Below are 25,659 nucleotides of genomic sequence, written 5' to 3' on the forward strand. Positions count from 1 at the left end.
AAATTAAACTTCTATCAGGACTGAAATATTCATTTAGTCTGGAACTAACGATCTTGCAACAGCAAAATCATTTTTCTCTATGTGTTCAGTAAAGCAAAAATTATATATCTAGAAGAAACTAAAAGACTTACTTAGCCTAGAACTAATGTCTGCACTGAAATTTTGTATCTATCCACTTCTGCTTAAAATAAATATTATGTAAATCCATATCATTAAAGAGACTTCTCAGTGCCCCCCAGCTTTACTGAGGTACAACTGACGTGTGAAATTGTAGTATATTTAAAGTGGACAGCATGATGATTTGATGTAAGCATAGACTGTTAAATGATGCATAGCACCTCAATCAAGTTAATAATCACTTCAAATAGCTACTGTTTTTCTTTTTTTGTGTGTGGCATGAAGGCTTAAGGTCTATTCTCAGCATATGTCAGTACAATGTTATTACAATGCATTGCTACTACTAGAGTGCCCCTGTATATAGATCCTCAGAGTTGCTAATCTCATACCTAAAAATATGTACCTTTTTCCACCTCTGTCTATACTCCCCACCCTCCAGCGCTTAGCAACTGTCACTCCCCTCTCTGTTTCTTTAGGTTGGACTTTCTGTTTAGATTCCACATAAGGGGTGAGGTCATACAGTATTCATCTTTCTCTGACTTATTTCACTCAGCGCAACGCCCTCCAGGTTCACCCAGGTTGTTGCAAATAGCAGGACTTCCTTCTTTTTCATGGCCAAGTAACACTGCCTGTGTGCTATGCTTAGTTGGTCAGTCGTGTCCAACTTTTTGTGACCCCATGGACTGTAGCCCGCCAGGCTCCTCTGTCCGTATGATTTCCCAGGCAAAAATGCTGGAGTGGGTTGCCATTTCCTTCCCCAGAACATTCCTTATATATGTATACTATTCTTTCTTTTGTCATTCGTCCATCAGCAAACACCTAGGTGTTTCCATGTCTTGGCTCTTCTGTTTTTCATGTCCGTGTATCCTAAAGAATTCACCCCGTATCTTCTAAAATAATGACATTTTCCCAGATAACCACATACAACCATGTGCCTAAGAACTAACGGGAAGTCTGTACTATCAGCTAATAACCAGTGAATACTGAAATTTCCCTGTTTAATCTCAAAAGGATTTGTCCTTAAACCGAGATGTGATCCAGAGTTGGGCTTCTCATCTGTCTGCAGGCTTCCTTGCTTCTCCTTTGAAGTAGAACGGTCTCTGCCCACACCTACCACACACACTTCTTTTTCAGAATGCTGGTTTTTGAAGAGACCAGGTCACTTCCCTTACATTCTACAGTCTGGATTTAATGACTGCTTCCCTGTGGAGTCAATTAAACCACATTCCTGCCCCTTATATTTTCTGGAAATTGGAGGTTAGGTCTAAAGCCTTAACAGTTCAATGCCTCATTCCCCATACTACATCCAGACTAGAAGTCTGAAAGGTCAAGGGACTCCATTCTGGTAAAGTTTGGATCAGCTGGTCAAGGTGCTGACTACCCCAGAAGGGGCTTTTCCATTTGCAATTAGCAAATGATCAGCGAGCTTATACTCTGTCATCCTTGCAAACAATCTTCACCCAGGAGCCTCTTTAAGTCATGGTTTTAATTTGTGAATGGATTTAAGTATCTCATGAAGAATTGGTAAATGGTAGTTTTCTAATTCTAGCACTCCTTTTCCTTCATTAGCTAGTGACATCATGTCAGGAGGAGTTTTCCCTCATTAACTGAGAACAGCCTAGAATTCCTTCCAAAAAAATGAAAATAAATGCTGAGTTCTTTACCTTGATTTCTCATTTTCATATAAGACTTTGGGATAATAGTCAGCTTCAACCGAAGCACATAAAATCTCTCTCTCTCTCTCACTCTCCCAAACACACACACACACACACACACACACACACACACACACACCATGGACTCATGCGTTTTTACTTTTACATTTTTGTGGCCACTCAGTTCTTTTTGATCCTCAATTTGTCCTCTGTTTGCCCTCAAGAGCTCCCTCCCACGGATGCTCTGACATGTCCTTCTTATTCTTTACTGTAAAACATTCTCCCTGGTCTCCTTCCTCAACCGAGACCATGTGTCTGCTCTTTGCTGCAGACAGCAGCTTTCCTCCGCTTCACCCCAGCAGCACCCTCACGTGAAGCAACACCTCTTCCCTCCAGACTGTGTGGCCGATACAGTCAAGGCAGAGACCGTGTCCCCATCCCCACCAAAGCCCAGCTGACCCATCAGTGAGCATCAGAAGAAACTTAGCAGATGCTCAGGGCCCAGCAGGGTCCTCCCAAGCGCTCAAGGATTATCTTACAGAATCGTCAAATGTCCAGCAATGCCTCTTACCTGGCATAGTAGTCGTTGGGGGGAACGGCTTCCTGGAAGAACTGGAACTGGTACAGATAGAGTCCGATCAGGTGTCCCGCAGTGAAGATGGCCAGCAGGACGCAGAGACAGCTGAACAGCAAGGGGTCGAAAGTCCGGCACCAGGACCACCAGGTACACAGGCCCAGGAACACGAAGAAGTACACGGATGAGGTCAGAGAGGGCAGCATCATCCCTGAGGAGGTGGGGGGTGGGGCACGTGTGAGAAACGTGGAGAGGAGGAAACCCCGCACAGCTCAGCCTCCGTCACTGTCGGGGATGATGAGGAACGCCTCCTACGCTTGTAGTAAAATTCATCACACTCTCTTGATGATATCAGAATTAGTGCTGTTTGTATTGTGAAAAAAAGTCACATGTAAAGTGAAATTTGTAAACGTGGGGAAATATCAGATGATGAAGAAATCCTACCTGTGGTACTTGAGCCCCGACTACAAACATTCACTTCTCCAACCAGTAGAAATTAGCATGCTTACTTGCCTGTTCCCATCTCTCTATTTCTCCCCCAGTTCTTCAGGAATACTGTATGTCCATTCTAAACTGTCCTCGATAAATTTTTTAAATAATGATTTACTTTTGCTTGTCTGTTGACAAGGGTTCACGAAAATACTGCATTCAGTTCAGTTCAGTCGCTCAGTGGTGTTCGACTCTTTGCGACCCCATGAATCGCAGCACGCCAGGCCTCCCTGTCCATCACCAACTCGTGGCATATAAAACCTCACTAAATCTTTGTCCTGCCCAACAAAATGTGATTTGCTCTATCACTAAAAGTGGAAATGTCAAATGAAATCACTCCTTCATAGGCATTTAAAAACTTGGCAGGGAACATTTTGAAACAACTTCTTATTAAAGTCCTGAGTTACATTTCCTGAGAAATACTCTTCACTTTTCTATCTTTTAACTCTCCTATGGAAAAACAGTTGCTTCATCTTATGAAATTTCACAGAAGCAGGATGGGATAAAGTTCGCAGCAGCTCTGGGGCAATGGGGATGGGGCAAAGATGGAGATAAAGTTTTTATGGAAGGAGCAGCCTGCAGCCAACAGGGAGAGGAAGTGGGCGTGTGTGCTGTGAGATTACCATCTAACCCGGGAAGAAAAACGCTCTATGCTGAAGAGTTAAATTAAGAGACCTAATGACTCAGTGTAAACAGACAAGCTCCTGAAAGCCCATGTGTAGCTCTGGATGGGGACAGAAAAGGGTCCCTTGTCACAGATCACCACCCACAGGCTCTGAGGGAGATGAACAGTGGTCCTGTTGGTCACGTAGAAAACAACGCCACCTGACTGCTAAGGGGAAAGACTGCTTTACAGAGGTTAACAGAAACCATCTGATACATAAAACTTACAGCAAAACGGGAAAAGCTACGTGTGTGCGTGTGTGTGTGGCTTGTACACGTGGCCAGTTTCACAAAAGCTACAGTTATGATTCTGTTGCCGCGGAATAGAACGGTTTCCTTCTTTCATCATTGGCCAGCTCATTCCCTGTGCGCCCCAAGACTCGGAGGTTCTCACCTGATGAACCCAGTAAAATCGTCACAACAACCTTCCCCGCTGTAGTTATCATGTTGCCAATAAACTCCTTCAGCTTGGAGGCCACGGAGGCCAGCCTGCGGAAGAGTTTTAATTTCGTGCTTTCCTCCAAATCGCCTTCAGCACCGTCTCCTTCATCTAAGTCCTCTTCATAGATCAGGGCCTCTTCGGAGTCTATTTTTTCTCCTCCAGCCTAAATAAATGAAAAACAGAAGACACTGCAGTCTCTGCCTATCCACCCAGAATATTATATGGTTTGTAATTTACCGGTAGGTCAGTGAGGTGAATTTCAGAAATGAGGAAAAAATGCAGACTACCACTCAACCACGTAAGCACCCTCAGGTCTCTGGTGGTCCCTGTGTGAAGCCCAAAGAACTTTGATCTTTCTTCAAGGCATAAACAGGAAGCATCGCTAATCATAGGGTCCCCAACGGCAGGTCATCTTACCTACACGAGCTCATTTTATTTTACACACAGAAGCCAAAACTGTTTGAAACACCTATTCATAACTTAGCTTTCAGCAATCTGGGTTTGGTTCCCCAAATTTACTTAGTGTGCCACTAAGGTGATGGGAAGTTTGATGAATGGGCTTAAACGGAAAGGATGGGCCAGATCAGCGCTGAGGAAATCCCTTTTCTTTCTGGAGTTTATCTTTGTTCACTATTTTAGTATTTCCTGCCCGTGGGAGGACGAGTGGTCCCGGCTACTTGGCTAAATAAACAGTCGCTTCCTATCTCATCCTTTTAGAGAATTGTGCATGGGTCCAGTCCCAGGCCACGTAGGACCTCAGGACCATCACTAGAGATCAGAAGGAAACACATGCACAGCACACACACACTTACATGGATTATTTTAAACTGTGTATACCATGAGCTTTTTTGTTCATTTTTAAAGAATACCTAAGAATTTTTTTGGATAATTACAATCTTTCCCTGGAAGGGTTAAGTTTTTTTTAAGGAATTATAAATATAAACCATTCCCTTAAGACAAAAGGTGCCTGTCTCAGATGCAGGACAGGCTTCATCTTGAAAAGACAGCAGCTTCTGCAGAGTCAGACAACTCTGAGGCCCAGATCAGACATCAAGTCCAAGCAGCACCCATTTGCTTCATTTTCCCATTTTAAAGTTTCTTTCTTTTTAAAAATTTTTATTGAATGAAAGATCCTTTAAACCCTATGGTGCGTTACAGTTTCAAAGATTTCACACATATGATTTCATCTAAGCCCATAATAAGTATTTTTCCCCCTGCTGCTGCTAAGTCGCTTCAGTCATGTCCAACTCTGTGTGACCCCATAGATGGCAGCCCACCAGGCTTCCCCGTCCCTGGGATTCTCCAGGCAAGAACACTGGAGTGGGTTGCCATCGCCTTCTCTACCCCACTACTGACTACTAGTTTGTTCTCTACATGAGCATGTCTGCTTCTTTTTTGTTGTATTTTTTATAGTTCACATGTAAGTGATATCAAATAGTACTTATCTTTCTCTGACTTATTTCACGGAGCATAATGCCTTTAAGTTCATCCATGTTGCTGCAAAGGTATTATGTCATTTTGTGGCTGAGCAATATCCCATTGTGTGTGTGTATATGTATATATCAATCACATCTTCTTTATCCATTCTTCTGTAGATGAACGTTTAGGTTGCTTCTGTGTCTTGGTTGCCATAAATAGTGCTGCTGTGAACACTGGGGTACCTATTTCTTTTCTCATTAGGGTCTTTTTTTTCAGATATATATTTATATACACATACATATATATATTTCTTGATATGCTTAATTCAGAATTACATAATATTCACTGCTGGTGTCTGAGCTTCCATCTCACCGGAGGAAGATGGGCATAGGAGGCTGGTGCACAGCTCAGTAAGTGCTGAGTGACCTGAGGGCTCAGACCTGCTGTTTGCCTAGGTGGGTACAGGCCACTTGGGATTTACATTGGCTGTTAATGAAGCCAAGGCTACAGGATGCACTCCCACCCCTGTGCACGTATACACACAAAGACACACACAAACAAAGACACATATGCACACCATACACACACACACGCAATACACACACACACACACACACACACACACACGGATGTAATCCCAGGCTATTCAAGTCCATGTACCCAAATTGGGTTTTGCATTATACTGTATTTCATCACAGCACATTTGTACTTTTTCCAGAAGGAAGAAGAATGTCTCAGGCTTATGCAGGAAGATTTTTCAATCTACTCAGAGCCCAGTATGCCTCAGTGTCACCAGTAAGAGACAGAAGAGCACATATACTAGTAAGAGACACAAACAAGTCAGCAACTAGATATCTCACAGCAACACTTGCTATTCCAAGAATTAAAAGAGAGTGATGTGATTGAGGGAGTCAGGGCAGCTATTTTAGATTCTGAGTTCAGGGAGAGCCTCTCTGAGGAGGTGACATTTCAGCTGAGCTCTGAATGTCACAGAGCAACCAGCCACGAGGAAACTCTAGCCAGAGCCTTCCAGACAGCAGGAAGGGCTGGCCGAGCCTCCATAGCGCATCCCCAGACCCACTTCCTCTTCCACCTGCTCCTCCTCCTCACTGTCAGCTGGCGCCCCTGCATCCCACGTCGTAGAGACTTGGGGGCTGAGCTCCAGTCAGTGCAACACCAGCAGCCCCACCTGTGCACAGGTGCTCGGCCCCCACCTGGGGTGATGGGAGAGCTACAGAGCTGGGGTACCAGGAGGTAAGTCCACCCCCCCCCAGCCCTGTATCACCCACAGAGGGAGTTTCGAAGCAAAACTCTCCAAGAGGTGGCTGGACTCAGAGCAGGACTTGCCCGATGCTTCACTTCTCTAGAACCCAAGCTAAGAGGACTCTGATCACCGACCATTCCACCCAGTGAGGGGAACAACGGGATCTCTTTCCCACAGCGACTCCAGCGGCTGCAGTAGGGGAAGAACAAGGGGGCCCTGCAGCCAGGAGGCTGTGCTGGTGGAAGAAGGGGTGGGGAGTAGAGCTGAAGAGGGTTCACGACTTGGGCGAGCATCTCATAAGTCCAGTCAGCAGACCTCAGTTGGTAAATTTCACATGGTAGGGGGAGGGATAAAGGAGAATCAGAGGGAGTTCTTGTCTTTATGGATGGGATCAGGATGACCAGTCATGGAGAAAGTTGGGAAGCCAGTTCTAAGGTGGAGGTATCATGGGGGCAGCTAGTGAGGAACCTGGAGTGTGGACAGAGGTGAGAACTGGAGAGGTCTACCTGAGGCTCACTGGGTTCTGATGAGGTGACCTGGAGAGAACACAAAGCTGCCTACCTGTTGGAGTTGCCACACCTGGGACCAGTCTCTCTCTCCAACTTTACCCTCATCTCTTGGCCCAGAAACATCACACACAGGGAACCATGCAGAGAACCTGGAATCCACAGGCTCTCTGCCTTGGTATGTGCTGTCCCCACACCAGGGAAGCCCCTCCCCAGTGTTCAAGGCCCCGGCTCTCAGGCCAGCTTTCTTTCAACTTCTCCATCTCCCAAAGCTGAGTTGCTGTGGGGACTAATCCAGGGATGCTGTTGCTATGACACCCACATCACCACACACATGGGAATTTGCTGCTTAATACTCCTTGTAAAGCAGGTGGGCAACATCCTAAAAATGCCTTTAGAAGAAGAAAATTAGCCCAAAATCTTCAGTCTCCATACTTGACCAAGGAGACAGAGAGAGGGAACACAGCTAGGGTTGCCTGGGTCACAGTCAGAAACACACTCCTAACTTTCACAATAAATGACTTATTGCTCAATTATGGAATTGCTACGGATGTAGATTAAATCAGATATAAATCTCTAGTCAAGAACCTTCTCAAGTTTAGATGAATGCATTTCCCCAACCTCTCCTGGGCAGGACAGGGACCCTGTGATTTTTATAAACAGACCAGTGTACTTGAGGTTTTTCAACATTTTTGTACCGGAATCCCTGGGGCTTTCAGTTGAAAGAACTTTCTAAACCTGCCAAACTGAGAGGGAGCCAGAAGTGAGCCCCACCATCCCGGCTGGGGCCAGAAGTGCCATTAGTCACGTCAGGCTGGTCTTCTCCCCGAAATGATCCATCTGGAGCAGCATAAACACCAACACCCTGGAAGCCCCTTGGCTCATTCACCAGCAAGCAGGCTGGGCTGCTGGAGCTGAAATCTGTCCCCACATTGGAACTCAACTGGATCCTGGCCTTGGAGCTAAGAAGGAGTGCATGCTAAGTCGTTTTAGTCCTGTCTGACTCTTTGCAACCCCATGGGGTGTAGCCCGCCAGACTCCTTTGTCCATGGGATTTTCCCGGCAAGAATACTGGAGTGGGTTGCCACGCTCTCCTCCAGGGGATCTTCCTGACCCAGGGATTGAACTCCCATTTCCTACCGTCTCCTGCATTGGCAGGTAGGTTCTTTACCATTAGCGCCACCTGGGAAGGGCTTCCCTGGTGGTTCATCTGGTAAAGAATCTGCCTGCAATGCAGGAGACCTGGGTTCCATCCCTGGGTTGGGGAAAATCTCCTAGAGAAGGGAATGGCAACTGACTTCAGTATTCTTGCCTGGAGAAGCATGCTTAAACTTTGTCTTTCAGTTTCTTCATAAGAAGGAGTAGCTGTAAATAAAGATTTAGTTTTCTAGCTCCTGAGCTATCTTAGAAATGAAAGATACAGCCTTTCTAGTTTAAAAAGCCTAATAAAATATTACATATCAGCATTGTCCAGGTTGAAGTCTATAGCTTATATAAAGAAATGTAAGTGCTTTGACTCATCTTCTTTAAAAGTCCCTGACTTCCAAATGTGCCAGATGTACTCAGGCAGTGTCTCATGTCACGTGAGGACACGCCAAGTGCTATGGAGTCAACTTGGTGCAAGGTCATGGTTCTTTGAGCCTGGACCCAAGCCTCCATGCCTCATCCCATCACTGCATCCAGCCCTGCAGCCTCATCCCTAGCAGTCAAGCATTAGCAGTTACTCCCACTCAATTCTGGACCGGGAAGACACCACCAATTACTTCTACTAGAACCCAGACATTCATTTTTCCTTATCCCCAAGCACTAAATGAGTCTACCTGTCTTGGACTAAATCCAAGGCTCACCTGGGGCTCTTTAAGAGGCCAGATTACCAGGCTCCACCGCACAGTTCCTGAATCAGGAATTCTAGAAGCGAGTCCCAGGAGCTTGTCTGATTAAAGGACTGCATGAGATGCTGTGGAAGGAGCCAGATTAGAATCCACACTCTTCCTGATACCTGCGACCATGGACAAACTCACCCTACCTGGAAACCTTGTGTTTGAGTTGGATGCCAGGCAGACTCCCTTGACTGGAAAACATATTGAGGTGATTTATCTAATGGAATCTCTTTCTGATTTCAGACAAACTTTAGATAAAAGCCCAGAGCTCCTCAGACGGTGGACTCCATCCTCCTCTTCCTTGTGTCTTAAACCATGCTCGAAAAGCTGCTTTGATGGGAGAGCGTCAGAGGCACAGATAATGAGCCAGTAGATCCAGAAGCAAAGGGAGCACTTTCCTAAAATGTTGCAAGTTATTTACTCATTGTTTATTATTGAAAGTTAACAATTTATCTTCATGGAGTGGAGTCATCTCAACAGAAGAGTCCATGGAAGGGAGAGGCAAGTGCTGTGACTCATCACCAAAGACAAACGTCCACCATTCTCCACAGTGTCCCCATGGACAGTGCCCAGAGAACTCCGGAGCCATGCTGGCAGGGGTCACATGCATCACGTAAGCCTATCGTGACTGCATCGTGCAGACGAAGCCAAGATTTTATTCTGTTACTAAGCTTGTTTTAGGAAGAGTACTTTTCCAAATGTATAAGCACAGTTAAATTGTTCCCTGTTCCATTTGGAAGCATGAGTACAGAGGTGTATGCTTTCAACCACCTCCTACAGAGCAATACGAGTTCAATAAAAGAGGTTAAGACAGACCAAGTTAGTGGGCAGCAACCCACTAGGCTATCCAGGACCGCAGGCCTGGGGAGCTTTAATAAAACAATCCTGGTACCACCAAACATTCGTCTGCCTTCCAGAATTCTGACTGAACATATCTGGGATGCAGTCTGCACCTGGACCTTTACAAACTCCCAGGTCAAGGTCAGTTCAAGGTGGTAAGGAAGGAAGAACCTGAACCCACCTCCTCCCATGGACATGACAAATATGTTCATGGGAGGACATAACTACAAATATGCAGCTACACATGGGTCAATTTTCCCCAGAAAGGACCTGAGAACTAGCTGAATATCTGGTCCACAGCAGAGGACTGGAAGGGCCACACCTAGGCAGGTAGGGAAGGCACAAGGTTGAACTTACCCCAAGAGAGGTGAAATGCCCAGAGTGTGACACCTGCTGAGACTGTGTGTAAGGGGCAGTCATTTGCAAATCTAAAGAGGTCTACTGGAGGGTGGGGGAAGGAAGACACTGCCCAGAGACTGAGGCAACACTGTGCTCTCACCTAAGTCAAGTCATTCTCCCCCTGTCTCCACAAAGCAAGGGAGCAAGTCTGGCCCCCACACCCTTTGGCTGAACCCAGCAGGAGCATACACAGTGCATATGGGGACATGCCCTGGTGGCCAGTAGGACTGGAGACCCTGAGCCCCTTGGGACAGTAACAACTGGAGAGAGCGCTCTTATCAGGCCACCACCCCCAGGCACCACAGGCCAGCAGACAAACACAACCCCAAGCTTCCTGTGAAAAAGATCCATCTGTGGACCCTAGAGCCTCAGGTTTCCCTCACACCTGGAGGTGAAGGAGGGGCCCCCAGGGAAATGAGCCATGAGACATCATCCTCAAACCCCTGTGGCCTTGCTGCCGCTTAGCCAGACTCCAGAGGGAGCTTGTATAACCCTTAAGAGTCCCAATTTCTGCAATTGTTGCCCAGAGGACACCTCCAGACCCTACATCTGGAGAGCAGCCGGGATTACAGTCGCAGCTCTGGGACTGTATGTGTCTCCATGCTTTAGAAGCTGCTGCTGTCTGAAGCCCTGGCTTCAACCTGAGTGCTGAAGGAGAATCTCTACCCCATCAAGCACTGACAGGTCCCAACATGCCCTCAACAACAGAACCGCTTCAGAGATAAATTAGGTATATCAGTTCAGTTCAGTTCAGTTGCTCAGTCGTGTCTGACTCTTTGCGACTCCATGAATCACAGCACACCAGGCCTCCCTGTCTATCACCAGCTCCCAGAGTTCACCCAAACTCATGTGCATTGAGTCAGTGATGCCATCCAGCCATCTCATCCTCTGTCGTCCCCTTCTCCTCCTGCCCCCAATCCCTCCCAGCATGAGAGTCTTTTCCAATGAGTCAACTCTTTGCATGAGGTGGCCAAAGTATTGGAGTTTCAGCTTCAGCATCAGTCCTTCCAATGAACCCCCAGGACTGATCTCCTTCAGAATGGACTGGTTGGATCTCCTTGCAGTCCAAGGGGATCTCAAGAGTCTTCTCCAACACCGCAGTTCAAAAGCATCAATTCTTCAGCACTCAGCTTTCTTCACAGTCCAATTCTCACATCCATACATGACCACTGGAAAAACCATAGCCTTGACTAGACGGACCTTTGTTGGCAAAGTAATATCTCTGCTTTTCAATATGCTATCTAGGTTGGTCATAACTTTCCTTCCAAGGAGTAAGTGTCTTTTAATTTCATGGCTGCAATCACCATCTGCAGTGATTTTGGAGCCCCAAAAAATAAAGTCTGACACTGTGTCCATTGTTTCCCCATCTATTTCCCATGAAGTGATGGGACCAGATGCCATGATCTTTGTTTTCTGAATGTTGAGCTTTAAGCCAACTTTTTCACTCTCTTCTTTCACTTTCATCAAGAGGCTTTTTAGTTCCTCTTCACTTTCTGCAATATAGGTGGTGTTATCTGCATATCTGACGTTATTGATATTTCTCCTGGCAATCTTGATTCCAGCTTGTGCTTCTTCCAGCCCAGCGTTTCTCATGATGTATTCTGCATATAAGTTAAATAAGCAGGGTGACAATATACAGCCTTGATGTACTCCTTTTCCTATTTGGAACCAGTCTGTGTATAGAGAACTACAAAGATTTGAGAGCTAGCCGAGCTAAGGTGGCACTAGTGGTAAAAACAAAACAAAACAAAACAAAACAAAAAACCCACCTGCCAATGCAGGAGAGATGAAATGCAGGCTCTATCCCTGGGTTAGAAAGATCCTCTGGAGAAGGAAATGGCAACTCACTCCAGTATTCTTGCCTAGAGAATCCCATGGACAGAGGAGCCTAGTGGGCTACAGTCCATGGGGTCACAGTCAGACAACTGAAGTGACTTAGCACAGACAGATGAGCTAAGTAAGGGTTGAAGAAGAGGGATTATCACCTACACAAGGCCATGCCTTCAAGACTGAGAAGCAGCAGTTTTGCCTACTTCATAGAAACAGAGAGTCAGCAAAATGAGGAAATATGTTTAAAAAAAGACAAAAACCTCAAAAACAAGATAAAACCTCAGAAAAAGAACTTAATGATATAGAGATAAGTAATCTCTTTGATAAAGAATTCAAATGAAGTGAAATTTGCTCAGTAGTATCTGACTCTTTGCGACCCCATGGACTGTAGCCCACCAGGCTCCTCTGTCTATAGAATTCTCCTGGCCAGAATACTGGAGTGGGTAGCTGTTCCCTTCTCCAGAGGATCTTCCCACCCAGGAATAGAACTCAGGTCTCCTGCATTGCAGGCAGATTCCTTACCACCTGAGCCACCAGGGAAGGCCAAAGTATTCAAAGCTATGGTCAAAAGATGCTCCCTGACCTTGGGATAAGGATGAATACGGTGAGAACTTCAACAAAGACTTTGAATATATAAAAAAAGAACCAGTTGGTGCTGAAGAAATTAAGAAAGTAATCATGCTTATAATTGCATCAAAAAGAATAAAATACCTAGGAATAATTTAACCAAAGAGATTAAAGACCTAAACTCTGAAAAGTATAAGACATTGATGAAAGAAAATGAAGATGACACAAATAAATGGAAAGATATACTATGCTCAAGGATTGGTAGAATTAGCATTGCTAAAATGGCCATACCACTCAAAGCAATATAGATTCAATGCAATATCAAATGGTAAAGAATCTGCCTGCAATGCAAGAAACCCAGGTTTGATCCCTGGGTTGGGAAGATCCACTGGAGAAGGGAATGACTACTCCAGTATTCTTGCCTAGTCTTGCCTGGAGAACCCCACGGATACAGGAGCCTAGAGGGTTACACTCCATGGGGTCACAAACAGTCAGACATGACTGAGCAACTAAGCATACACACACACACACACACACACACACACACACACACCAAGTAACAATGGCATTTTTCACGGAACTAGAACAAAAAATTCTAAGAGTTTTCATGGAACCACAAAAACCCCCAAAGAGCCAAAACAATCTTGAGACAGAACAAAAACAAGAGGTATCATACTCTAATTTCAAACTATATTACAAACCTACAGAAATAAAAACAGAATGGTACTGGGACAAAATACATACACAGAGATTAATGGAACACAATAGAAAGCCCAGAAAAAAACACACCTATTTATGGTCAATTAATCTATGACAAAGGAGGCAAGAATGTATTTCAGTGCTATTGTGAAAACTGGACAGCTACCTGCAAAAGAATGAAACTGGACTACTCTCATACCATATGCAGAAATAAATTCAAAATTAATTAAACACTCATTCCACCCTAGAACTGGAATAGTGCTCTGAGCAGAGCACAAGCTCTGTAAAAAGTTCTGACTGGAGGGCAAAACAGATGGATGGACAGTGGGGTGGATGGAAGGATGGGAAAGAAAAGCAGTGGATTCCAGGGCTACCGCACTGCTCAACTTTTTGACATTTTAATAACAAAGACATGCATTTTCTTTGCATCTTAGTTCATCACAAGTAATTATTTGGGTCTTGAACCTTTATGGACACTTTTAAGCAATAGGAGCGGTCTATATGCCCTCAAAACTGTGGCTTTTTGTCATCATTCCCTAAATTCTTCATTTCTAGAGAAGGAACAGCAGTCATAAGAGCTAAATTTAGCTGGTTCTGATCAGAGAAAATGGGCGCTCAGGGTCAGTAATGATGTCTGTAACCGAAGACCAATAGAGAGGGATGACAGAGTCTGAGCTGGAAAACCAGGATCTAGAGGATGTTAAGCAGGTGACTCTGGACTAGATCTCGGGTGGGGACCGAGCAGATGCCTAACGATTAATATAATTAATATAATCAATATATGCTATATTAATTATATTACACTCTTTATTAGTCATTAATAAAGAGATTGATTTCTTCCATTCTTTGTCTCTTGCTCTCAAAAAATTAGCAACTAGAGCTTCAAATCTGAAGCCTGACTCGCAGGCCAGATAGCCACTTTCTGTGCCAAACACCACAGTAGCCTAAAGGATTTTAGGTATTACAAAGGGGTTGCAGCTTTGAGATTCAGAAAGAATGTCTAAATAACGTTAGTGAGATTTAAATGCTGCATCCCTGATTCTTAATGGATGGGCTATATCTGCCATTGAAATATTCTTTATATCATTCATATTGGAATTATTAGACCATATAAAAAGGCCACTTGCAGCAGACTAAGTCAAGACTAAAATTTCTATTTGAATAAACATTTATCATAAATTTGGTTTCATATTAAACTACTCCTTGTTTCAAAAAAAATAATAAAGCCTGAAATCTCATGAAATAGCTAGAAAGAGCTAGAAGTACATAAATACACAGATACTATCAACTTGGTGAAATTGCTGATGTCACTGGTGTTTTATTGCACAGATAACCTTTCTACACAATTTAACTCTCATAACGCAACTCATTCTTTTTAAAGACTCAAGAATCTGAATCTTTCAGCTATGATTTGTCAATCTGCTTCTGAATTAAAAGGAACAAATAAACAAGACCACAAGTATGTCAGTTGGCAAAGAATCTTTCATGGCACTTGGGGAGTTGGTTCTTGACCGAGGTTTGCTTTCCGTAAAATTCAAGAACAGGACAAAGCCTCCTCCCCAACTCCATGCCCACTGGGTTTTTTTGGGGGGAGAATCCTTGGATTTGTGATGCCCTTTAAAACAGTGAACTTAAGCCTCATTATCAAGACCATGGAGATTTGGGAAGAGTCCTGAGCATTCTCCAGGGATTACTTACTACTCTGAAACAAAGCTGGATTTGAAAAGCAATTCTCCCAGGCACCAGAGGGTTGATTAATCTGCCATTTATCCACTGAGATAAATGAGAGAAGAAGCAACGCCAGCAAACACTGTCCTTTCGAAGGATCCTCAAAAACCAAGCAATCTAGAACACAATCGCCAAGATTTACGAGTCACAGGAAGTATGCTAGGGACTTCAAAATAAAATAAATTCTCCTGCTTATTTTGGCTGTGTATTTATATTCTTTTCAGACTCCAGCCAGATGGTTCCCCAGTAAGAAAAATTTCCTCCTGGATTCATCTCTGGACAGTCACTCTAGCTTGCTCCCTTGGGCCACCTGGGGCTGGAATGTACTGAGACTACGGAAACTAGTATCTAAATCAGGCGCAAACAAATTTAACCTAGAGGGAACTCAACTTGATAGTAATGATATTTAGCATTTTCAATATTAAGGGTTTTTCTGGTGAGTGAGACAGTGAAGAATCTGCCTGCAATGCAGGAGACCTGGGTTCAATATCTGGGTTGGGAAGATCCTCTGGAGGAAGGCATGGCAACCCACTCCAGTATTCCTGCCTGGAGAATTCCGTGGACAGAGGAGCCTGGCAGGCTACAGTACATGGAGTTGCAAAGAGATGGACATGACTGAGTGACTAACACTTTCATACTCATTTTCAAAGCTCCCCAAAAATAATGCTTAGAGAATCTACCCCTTTTTATCATTAAATAAGGTAATCAATTAGGGTTAGAACTGCAGATGGTAATTGCAGCCATGAAATTAAAAGATGCTTACTCCTTGGAAGGAAAGCTATGACCAACCTATAAAGCATATTAAAAAGCAGATTACTTTCACAACAAAGGTCCGTCTAGTCAAGGCTATGGTTTTTCCAGTGGTCATGTATAGATGTGAGAATTGGACCGTGAAGAAAGCTGAGCGCCAAAGAATTGATGCTTTTGAACTGTGGTGTTGGAGAAGACTTGAGAGTCCCTTGGACTGCAAGGAGATCCAACCAGTCCATCCTAAAGGAGATCAGTCCTGGGTGTTCATTGGAAGGACAGATGCTGAAGCTGAAACTCCAGTACTTTGGCCACCTCATGTGAAGAGTTGACTCATTGGAAAAGACTCTGATGCTGGGAGGGATTGGGGGCAGGAGGAGAAGGGGATGACAGAGGATGAGATGGCTAGATGGCATCACCGACTCGATGCACATGAGTTTGAGTGAACTCCAGGAATTGGTGATGGACAGGGAGGCCTGGTGTGCTGTGATTCATGGGGTCGCAAAGAGTCAGACACGACTGAGCAACTGAACTGAACTGAATGTAATCAATAATATATAGGGTGCAGATATTTAAACAAATTTCAAATGGGAGAGAGGTATCATGAGCCCATCCTGAAGAAAAGAGGGGAATCAGGAAGGAAACATGATTTTAATATCGGTCAGTGACGTCGTGTCTCTTCTTCAACAGATGGGTGACCTTGACCTAACATTCCTTATCTTCAGTAGTCAGTGCAGGTTTTCCTAGTTTTATGGCAAAACAGTGTTTGAACTGGAGACAGAAGTTCTTTCTGTAGGAAGCTTTGTAATTCTGTCATGGTTGTCCATTACCGATGGCCAGGAAGGAAGTCCTTTACTGAGTGAGTTGGCCTCAAACACACCCTCCAACTTATCTTTCTCTCATTCTAAAAGGCTTTAAATTTTACATTTTTGCGATTGTTCTACTTCCTTTCAAACTGGAGAAGAGCCAAGGGAGGCAAGCACGTGGCCCTTTATTAAGTCTTCAGGACAATCTCCACTTTGCGGAAGAAGAAAGAGGATAAACAATTTTCCCAACGTCACACAGTTTCCAAGTCTGACTTCAGAGTCCACTCAGTTCACAGTAACTAGCCCTTACCCTCCATCTACAATATGAGGAGAACTGAAAACAAATCTTGCCTTATAAAAAATAATAATGAAAAGTCCTAAGTCCGGAGAGCTTGAGTTAATGTATTTATTTTCACTGAATCTGGAAAAAACAGCGTGATTGTTTAAGCCAGATGATTTTTCAAAACTGTAAATACTATAAAAGAAATTTCAAATGTAAAAGCAGAGGTTAAAATGTTAAATTCTGTCTTAACCAGAAGAAAAAGCACCTTCATAGTTCTATTTCTAGGACACTGACAAGTGTTGTACAGTTTGTGAACTTGAATGCAAGAGATAGATAGTTATGACCTTGCTGTAATGATTTTTAACACCATGTACCATTTTTAACATTTACCTTAAAAACAGCAGAACGTGCATATGTCACAGGATTGTATATTTTTACTCACAAGGATTTTAGGCAATAACATCAATTCTAGTCTGCAGAGGTTTATGGAATCATATTCATTCTTTCTTCATTGTTGTATTCTAATAAATATCAAGGGAAAATGCTGTTCATTTGTGAAGCACACACATTATTTGCTATAACTGAGAACTTTCTTTCTTTGATGCCATCGTGGTTACCATTCTCAATATAAGTAATTTCAACTAACTTCAGTTTTATAGGTTTAATTTCTTGCCAAAGCGTATGAATGAAACATTCAGTACTTACAAGTGCCTCAGGTCAAATGTCCAAATACAGTCTTTTAAGGAATTTTTTTCCCTGTAAATTTTATCTTTCAATTACAAGATCAATTACTTTTTAAGTCACTGTTACCTAAACTCATATGACACAGTGCAGTTATTAGAACAAACAGGTCAGTGGCAGAGCGACAGCTGTCTCCCACTTCCATTCACCATGGAGTGAAATCTGACGTGTCCCCTGATCCAGCTAAAAATTCATAAACGTTTTACTCATTCTTACACTCTTCCAAATGCATGTGTTTTTTTCTCCAGAGTACTTTAAAAAATACTTCGATGGAAGCATGCAGATTTAATCACTGACTCAGGATGGCAAGGTGCTCAGACTGGAAGCTTCCTTCAAGGCAGAATTAATTTTTATTTCTCCAACAACTGCCAGGTGTTTCTTCTCTAAGAATGTTGCAGTAACTAAGTATCTAGGGCATGGGCCATGACACAAACTTGAAAGGTTTCCAGTGTGAGTTAAGGGCGGATGGTAATGAAGAGACACCAGGTCAGGCCCAGGCCCTTAGGGTTAATGCATCTCACAGGGCAGCCCTCATGTCCGCGGACTTGTTTCCACGTGGCCAAGTGTGGGTGAGAATGCACATGCGTGAGGACCACACGAGGTGTACAAAGCAACCACCCAGCATAGGAGGACATGAAGCTCTGTGCATACCTCACTGCTCACTGTCACAACCTACAAGGCCCCAGAAATCAAAGCAGGAAGAGTCTCAGACTCAGACTTACCGACTCTTCGTTCTCAAACTCCGGGTTACACTGCGCGGCCTCTTCGGCCACTGGCTTCTGAACAATGTTCCTACAGACCAGCCAGATGGTCAGGCTGGCGATGAACATGCCCACGTCAGGCACAAACACTCGGATCCCATTGCCAGCGTCGGCTCCCTTTAAGCTATGGAGGGAAGAACAGGGAGGAGGAAATTCAGTTGTTTTGACTTTGCAATGGTTAAACCATCACAGAGTGTGTTTAAATCTTCTTAAGACTTAAAGAATGCTCAGTTTCTGCCTGGAAGGTATCAGAAAGCTTTTCTCTGACTCCAGCCTTACATAATCTACTCAGACTCAGGAAGCTTTCAGGGAGTTTCAGAAATAGCATGAAGAACCCGAAACCAACTCTCACTCTTAAAATGTACTGATGAACTAAACTGTTATTAAATAAGCCACGTGTCCAGGACAGAGACAGGTGTTTGCAACCTGGTAGGAGCAGTTAAAGACTGGATGTACATGAGAAGCCCTGGAAGTAAATCCAAGTTTAGAGGGAAAACAGAGGAAACATTCAAGCCATCCTTAAAGAGGAGTCCTTCATTACTTTGAATGCTGAGTCGATTTTGTTTTCCATCCTGTTCCAAGAAACGGCAGGTCATTAACAGAGAGCTCAGAAGATTTGGTCCCAGTGTCAGCAGGACCTGGTGGCTGTGTTTCACTGGGACCTTCCCCTTGTCCTGTGCTACCCCCTGCCCCAAAGAGATAACACTGTTCATCTTCTTTATTGCACAGGACTCAAATGAAAGTGACCCAATGTGTATCAGAGCTAAAACTTGTTTAGGGAAAAGCAGCAGAAGATAGGAAGTTATCTCATGTGAAGATAAGTATTTTTCAAATACACTTTATGTGATGAGATATATAGTCATAATTTACATTGGATATACGACGCATTTGGGTAAAAATATAATAAATAGCAAGACCTCTATCACCATGAAATAATCATGTTGACATTTTAGTGAATTAAAAAATCATATGACTCAGCCATTAAAAAGAATACATTTGAATCGGTTCTAATGAGGTGGGTGAAACTGGAGCCTATTATACAGAGTGAAGTAAGCCAGAAAGAAAAACACCAATATAGTATACTAACACATATATAAGGAATTTAGAAATAGGGTAATGATAACCCTGTATGCGAGACAGCAAAAGAGACACAGATGTACAGAACAGTTTTTGGACTCTGTGGGAGAGGGAGAGGGTGGGATGATTTGGGAGAATGGCATTGAAACATGTATAATATCATATAAGAAACGAATCACCAGTCCAGGTTCGATGCAGGATACAGGATGCTTGGGGCTGGTGCACTGGGATGACCCAGAGAGATGGTACGGGGAGGGAGGTGGGAGGAAGGTGGGATGGGGAACACATGTACACCCGTGGTGGGTTCATGTTGATGTATGACAAAACCAATACAATATTGTAAAGGAAAAAAAATGTGTAATAAATATATAAAATATGGAAGTGAAGTCGCTCAGTCCTATGCGACTCTTTGCGAACCCCCCGGACTGTAGCCCACCAGGCTTCTCCGTCTTTGGGATTCTCCAGGCAAGAATACTGGAGTGGGTTGCCATTTCCTTCTCCAGGGGATCTTCCCGACCCAGGAATCGAACCCAGGTCTACCGTATTGCAGGCAGACACTTTAACCTCTGAACCACCAGGGAAGCCCATACAAAATATATGCTATGTGAATATAGTATATACAAATATCTCTGAATACAAACATTTATGTATTTAAATAAATAAATAAATAATCATATGATCTTGCTTCTAAGTGGAATCTAAAAAAATGACATGAACTATTTACAAAACAGAAATAGACTCACAGACAAAGAAAACGAATTTCTGGTTACCAAAGGAGAAAGGTGAGCAGGGAGGGATAAATTAGGAATTTGGGATGAACATATACACAGCACTGTATATAACAATAAGACCTACTGCATAGCATAGGTAACTCTACTCAATAGTTTGGAAACCATAAGAAACTACTATACATGCAATCTTAGTGTTAACAAAACTAGGCTCATACTTTATCTGTTGTTTTTGAAAGTAATTTGTTCATTTAATACATCACTCACATCTTCACAACTCACTGAAGATTTTTAAACCTTTACCACACTCACAGTCACTAGTTACTTAACTAGGCCACTACTGTTGCACCTTTAGAATATTACCATTTACTTGGTACCATAATATGAATATAAGTCAAGTCTTAAGTAAAGAATCTCCTAATCCAGGATCTTCTAGGAAAAATTCCTCAGACCAGTCTGACTGGCTTTTTATAAAAATGGTCTGGAAAAGGACCTCCCCATTAGAAGGCTGGGTTTTATACATGACTCTAAGTGAGAAATAGATTTAAGGGACTAGATCTGATAGATAGAGTGCCTGATGAACTATGGAATGAGGTTCGTGACATTGTACAGGAGACAGGGATCAAGACCATCTCCCTGGAAAAGAAATGCAAAAAAGCAAAATGGCTGTCTGGGGAGGCCTTACAAATAGCTGTGAAAAGAAGAGAAGCGAAAAGCAAAGGAGAAAAGGAAAGATATAAGCATCTGAATGCAGAGTTCCAAAGAATAGCAAGAAGAGATAAGAAAGCCTTCTTCAGTGATCAATGCAAAGAAATAGAGGAAAACAGCAGAATGGGAAAGACTAGAGATCTCTTCAAGAAAATCAGAGATACCAAGGGAACATTTCATGCAAAGATGGGCTTGATAAAGGACAGAAATGGCATGGACCTAACAGAAGCAGAAGATATTAAGAAGAGGTGGCAAGAATACACAGAAGAACTGTACAAAAAAGATCTTCACAATCAAGATAATCACGATGGTATGATCACTCACCTAGAGCCAGACATGCTGGAATGTGAAGTCAAGTGGACCTTAGAAAGCATCGCTATGAACAAAGCTAGCGGAGGTGATGGAATTCCAGTTGAGCTATTTGAAATCCTGAAAGATGATGCTCTGAAAGTGTTGCACTCAATATGCCAGCAAATTTGGAAAACTCAGCAGTGGCCACAGGACTGGAAAAGGTCAGTTTTCATTCCAATCCCAAGGAAAGGCAATGCCAAAGAATGCTCAAACTGGAAGAAGCACAAGCTGGAATCAAGTTTGCCAGGAGAAATATCAATAACCTCAGATATGCAGATGACACCACCCTTCTGGCAGAAAGTGAAGAGGAACTAAAAAGCCTCTTGATGAAAATGAAAGAGGAGAGTGAAAAAGTTGGCTTAAAGCTCAACATTCAGAAAACAAAGATCATGGCATCTGGTCCCATCACTTCATGGGAAATAGATGGGGAAACAGTGGCAGACTTTATTTTGGGAGGCTCCAACATCACTGCAGATGGTGACTGCAGCCATGAAATTAAAAGATGCTTACTCCTTGGAAGGAAAGTTATGACCAACCTAGATAGCATGTTGAAAAGCAGAGATATTACTTTATCAACAAAGGTCTGTCTAGTCAAGGCTATGGTTTTTCCAGTGGTCATGTATGGATGTGAGAGTTGGACTGTGATGAAGGCTGAGCGCCGAAGAATTAATGCTTTTGAATTGTGGTGTTGGAGAAGACTCTTGAGAGTCCACTGGACTGCAAGGAGATCCAACCAGTCCATTCTGAAGGAGATCAGTCCTGGGTGTTCTTTGTAAAGAATGATGCTAAAGCTGAAACTCCAGTACTTTGGCCACCTCATGTGAAGAGTTGACTCATTGGAAAAGACTCTGATGCTGGGAGGGATTGGGGGCAGGAGGAGAAGAGGATGACAGAGGATGAGATGGCTGGATGGCATCACCAACTCGATAGACGTGAGTCTGAGTGAACTCCAGGAGTTGGTGATGGATAGGGAGGCCTGGCGGGCTGCGATTCATGGAGTCACAAAGAGTGGGACACACCTGAGCAACTGAACTGAACTAACTGAACTGAAACTTCTCTGAACAGAGAAACTTGGATGTGATGAGACATCCCTTTACCTCCATAAATAAAACACACGTGGTTGTGTGAGAGGTTTTAAAAAATAGCAAATTCCTTGCATTTGGGCTAAGAGTAAGAGAAATCAAATACGAAAACTTCATCCAAACGTATAATACTGTGAACACTTCATACAGATTTTATAATTACTTATAAAATTTATAATCCAAATCTATAATAAGGAAATCTGATGATTGATTTCATCATAAGAAAACTGTAGAGGTTTTGCAAGCACACCTAACGCGATCAGGCAGAGCAAAGGAGGATTCACATCATCAGAATGAGAATTCAGAGATCAAGGAGAGAGGCCAGGAGATGAAGGCCAGGCTGGGTGGGGAGGTATTTCCTGGGTGGGGCTGAGGTCTGGGGAGCCGGCAGTCCCTCCTGAGTAGATTTGGGGGATAAATTACTGCAGCTTTTTTGCAGAAAACGAATTGATCATGGCATTTTATGAGAAGCACAAACCAAGCCGACTGGCGGGAAACAGTTCTCTGAGGTATGTACCCAGCATCCCACCCAGCACAGTGGACCCAGGAGCCGCTGTGCCTGCCCCCACCCCTGCCCCCAACCCCAACCTGCACTCTGTACATGGCTCTCAATTTACAAACAGTGGCTTCGAGTCAACAGCCTCAGCTTTGTGCTCCTAGGTCCCCAAGGAGACACTTGATCACCCACAAACATGAAGAGAGCAAATGAACCCCAACTGCAAAGCAATTACTCCTCAGCCATGACAGAACGCAGCTCCCAGAAACAGGACTGGGCTGTGGTCCAGCTCAGAGTGGAATCGTCAGCCATGGAGGTGCCAACCTGTTAGCTGGTGCTGTCACCTGAGCTCACAAAGCAGCACGTTCAGAGCACTGCCAGCACATGGGCTCCAGGAACCTCCAGAAGACAACGGTGTGGGCCGCGGACAATGACCAGGTCAGAGTCCACTTGATACCTCCCATGGGGACCATATTATCACTACAGTCTCCATCTTCACTGTCTAGACCAGAGTCTACTGAAGCACATTCATCAGAGAGCTAGCCCTCAGAAATACTGGGAATTAAAGCAAAACATGACCAAAAAAAAAGAAAATAAAAAACTGCCTCTGGTCAAATAAGTGTTAGAAAATCACAACAGTTATTATTTTAGTAAAGAACTTGAGAAGTTCTGTAGAAAAACAATAAATTGGAGTTTATCTAAACCTCTGGGCTTCCCAGGTGGCTCAGTGGGTAATGAACCCACTCGCAATGCAGGAGACACAGGAATCATGGGTTCGATCCCAGGGTCAGGAAGGTCCCCGGAGAAAGGTACAGCAACCTACTCCAGTATCCTTGCCTGGAGAATCCCATGGACAGAGGAGCCTGCTGGACTACAGTTCATATGGTCGCAAAAGAGTCGGACACAACTGAAGCAACTGAGCTCGCGTGCAAATCTCTGCTTCCCAAATTTATCTGAGCACAAACCATTTCTTAACGTTTTATCTAAAATCTACTACATTGGGCTGAGCTACTGTTCATGGCACAGGTTTTAGAAAATGCTGGAGTCTCCTCATTGGTCTAGATTTTTGATCACAATGAATGGATACTTTGGAAGCTGTACTTAGATGTAACTAATTCTCATATATTTGGTTTTGAATAAGCCCCTAATAACTACAGTGCCAACAACACCTGATTTCTTTCCCTCATCCCCTCTCCCAGCTGTCCACCCCATCTCCCAAGTGTCCACTTGCTCTTGGGACAGACTGGAAGAGACCAGAAAGCGCACGACAACTCACAAAGCTGCTCATTCAGTCCCAGTCCCAGCATGTCCCCAAGACCATCTGAAGACACCCATCTTCCTATGAGATGTCTCTACCCAGTGCCTGACCATTTCTCCACACGTCTCCCTTCACCACCTTGTCTTCTGAATGACTGTCACTTTGCCTCGGGGTGTCCCCTCTGCCAACCAGGCCAAGCTGAACTTTTAGAAGCATAGTTTGGACTTGCTCACTGCACCAGCAATGAGAAAGGCCCATATTCCCAAGCTCACTTACGAGGCCTCTGAATTACAGATGTGTGTGCCTTGTCTCTTGCTAAGACTTCCTCAGACCTCAAATTACAGCCGTGCTGGCTGCACATCCAAGGACAGGCAAGTGTTTGTCCCTCTGAGTCAGAGCACAGCCTTCTCCCTCAGACCACAAACCCCTCCTCACACACACTTCCACGTCATCCTCATCAGTCAAGACTCACCTCCCTCATCTCTACTGCAAAGCCCACCATCTGTTTCCTTTAGACCCCTAACACTTTGTGTTACTCACTTATTTGTAAATCTCTATATCCAAGAGGACTATATATATATGTGTGTATATATATATATGTATATATTATATTTGTATGTGTGCCAATCCCAAAGAAAGGCAATGCCAAGGAATGCTCAAACTACAGCACAATTGCACTCATCTCACACGCTAGTAAAGTAATGTTCAAAATTCTCCAAGCCAGGCTTCAGCAATACATGAACCATGAACTTCCTGATGTTCAAGCTGGTTTTAGAAAAGGCAGAGGAACCAGAGATCAAATTGCCAACATCCGCTGGATCACGGAAAAAGCAAGAGAGTTCCAGAAAAACATCTATTTCTGCTTTAATTGACTATGCCAAAGCCTTTGACTGTATGGATCACAATAAACTGTGGAAAATTCTGAAAGAGATGGGAATATCAGACCACTTGACCTGCCTCTTGAGAAATCTGTATGCAGGTCAGGAAGCAACAGTTAGAACTGGACATGGAACAACAGACTGGTTCCAAATAGGAAAAGGACGTCAAGGCTGTCTATTGTCACCCTGCTTATTTAACTTATATGCAGAGTACATCATGAGAAACGCTGGACTGGAAGAAACACAAGCTGGAATCAAGATTGCCGGCAGAAATATCAATAACCTCAGATATGCAGATGACACCACCCTTATGGCAGAAAGTGAAGAGGAACTAAAAAGCCTCTTGATGAAAGTGAAAAAGGAGAGTGAAAAAGTTGGCTTAAAGCTCAACATTCAGAAAACAAAGATCATGGCATCCAGTCACATCACTTCATGGGAAATAGATGGGGAAACAGTGGAAACAGTGTCAGACTTTATTTTGGGGGGCTCCAAAATCACTGCAGATGGTGACTGCAGCCATGAAATTAAAAGACGCTTACTCCTTGAAGAAAAGTTATGACCAACCTAGATAGTATATTCAAAAGCAGAGACATTACTTTGCCGACTAAGGTCCGTCTAGTCAAGGCTATGGCTTTTCCTGTGGTCATGTATGGATGTGAGAGTTGGACTGT

The 25,659-nt window shown here is 43.7% G+C and overlaps 1 protein-coding gene across 4 annotated transcripts in view; it reads right to left on the minus strand.

Moving 5' to 3' along the window:
• The window catches only part of PIEZO2 (piezo type mechanosensitive ion channel component 2), a 256,765-nt gene that overhangs the window by 96,809 nt on the left and 134,297 nt on the right, over nt 1-25,659 (minus strand). For all 4 annotated transcript variants that reach the window (XR_011252350.1, XM_069568658.1, XM_069568659.1 and 1 more), the window contains exons 5-7: nt 18,372-18,534; nt 3,893-4,103; nt 2,344-2,557 (exon numbers count right to left, since the gene is read on the minus strand). Coding sequence is in view for 3 of the 4 variants with exons in the window: in XM_069568658.1 (XP_069424759.1) it covers nt 2,344-2,557; nt 3,893-4,103; nt 18,372-18,534 (588 nt within the window). In the remaining variant the exon portion in view is untranslated. The remainder of the gene's footprint in view (nt 1-2,343; nt 2,558-3,892; nt 4,104-18,371; nt 18,535-25,659) is intronic.

The sequence above is a fragment of the Ovis canadensis genome, chromosome 23 (genome assembly GCF_042477335.2).
Source record: "Ovis canadensis isolate MfBH-ARS-UI-01 breed Bighorn chromosome 23, ARS-UI_OviCan_v2, whole genome shotgun sequence".
Lineage (NCBI taxonomy): Eukaryota > Metazoa > Chordata > Mammalia > Artiodactyla > Bovidae > Ovis > Ovis canadensis.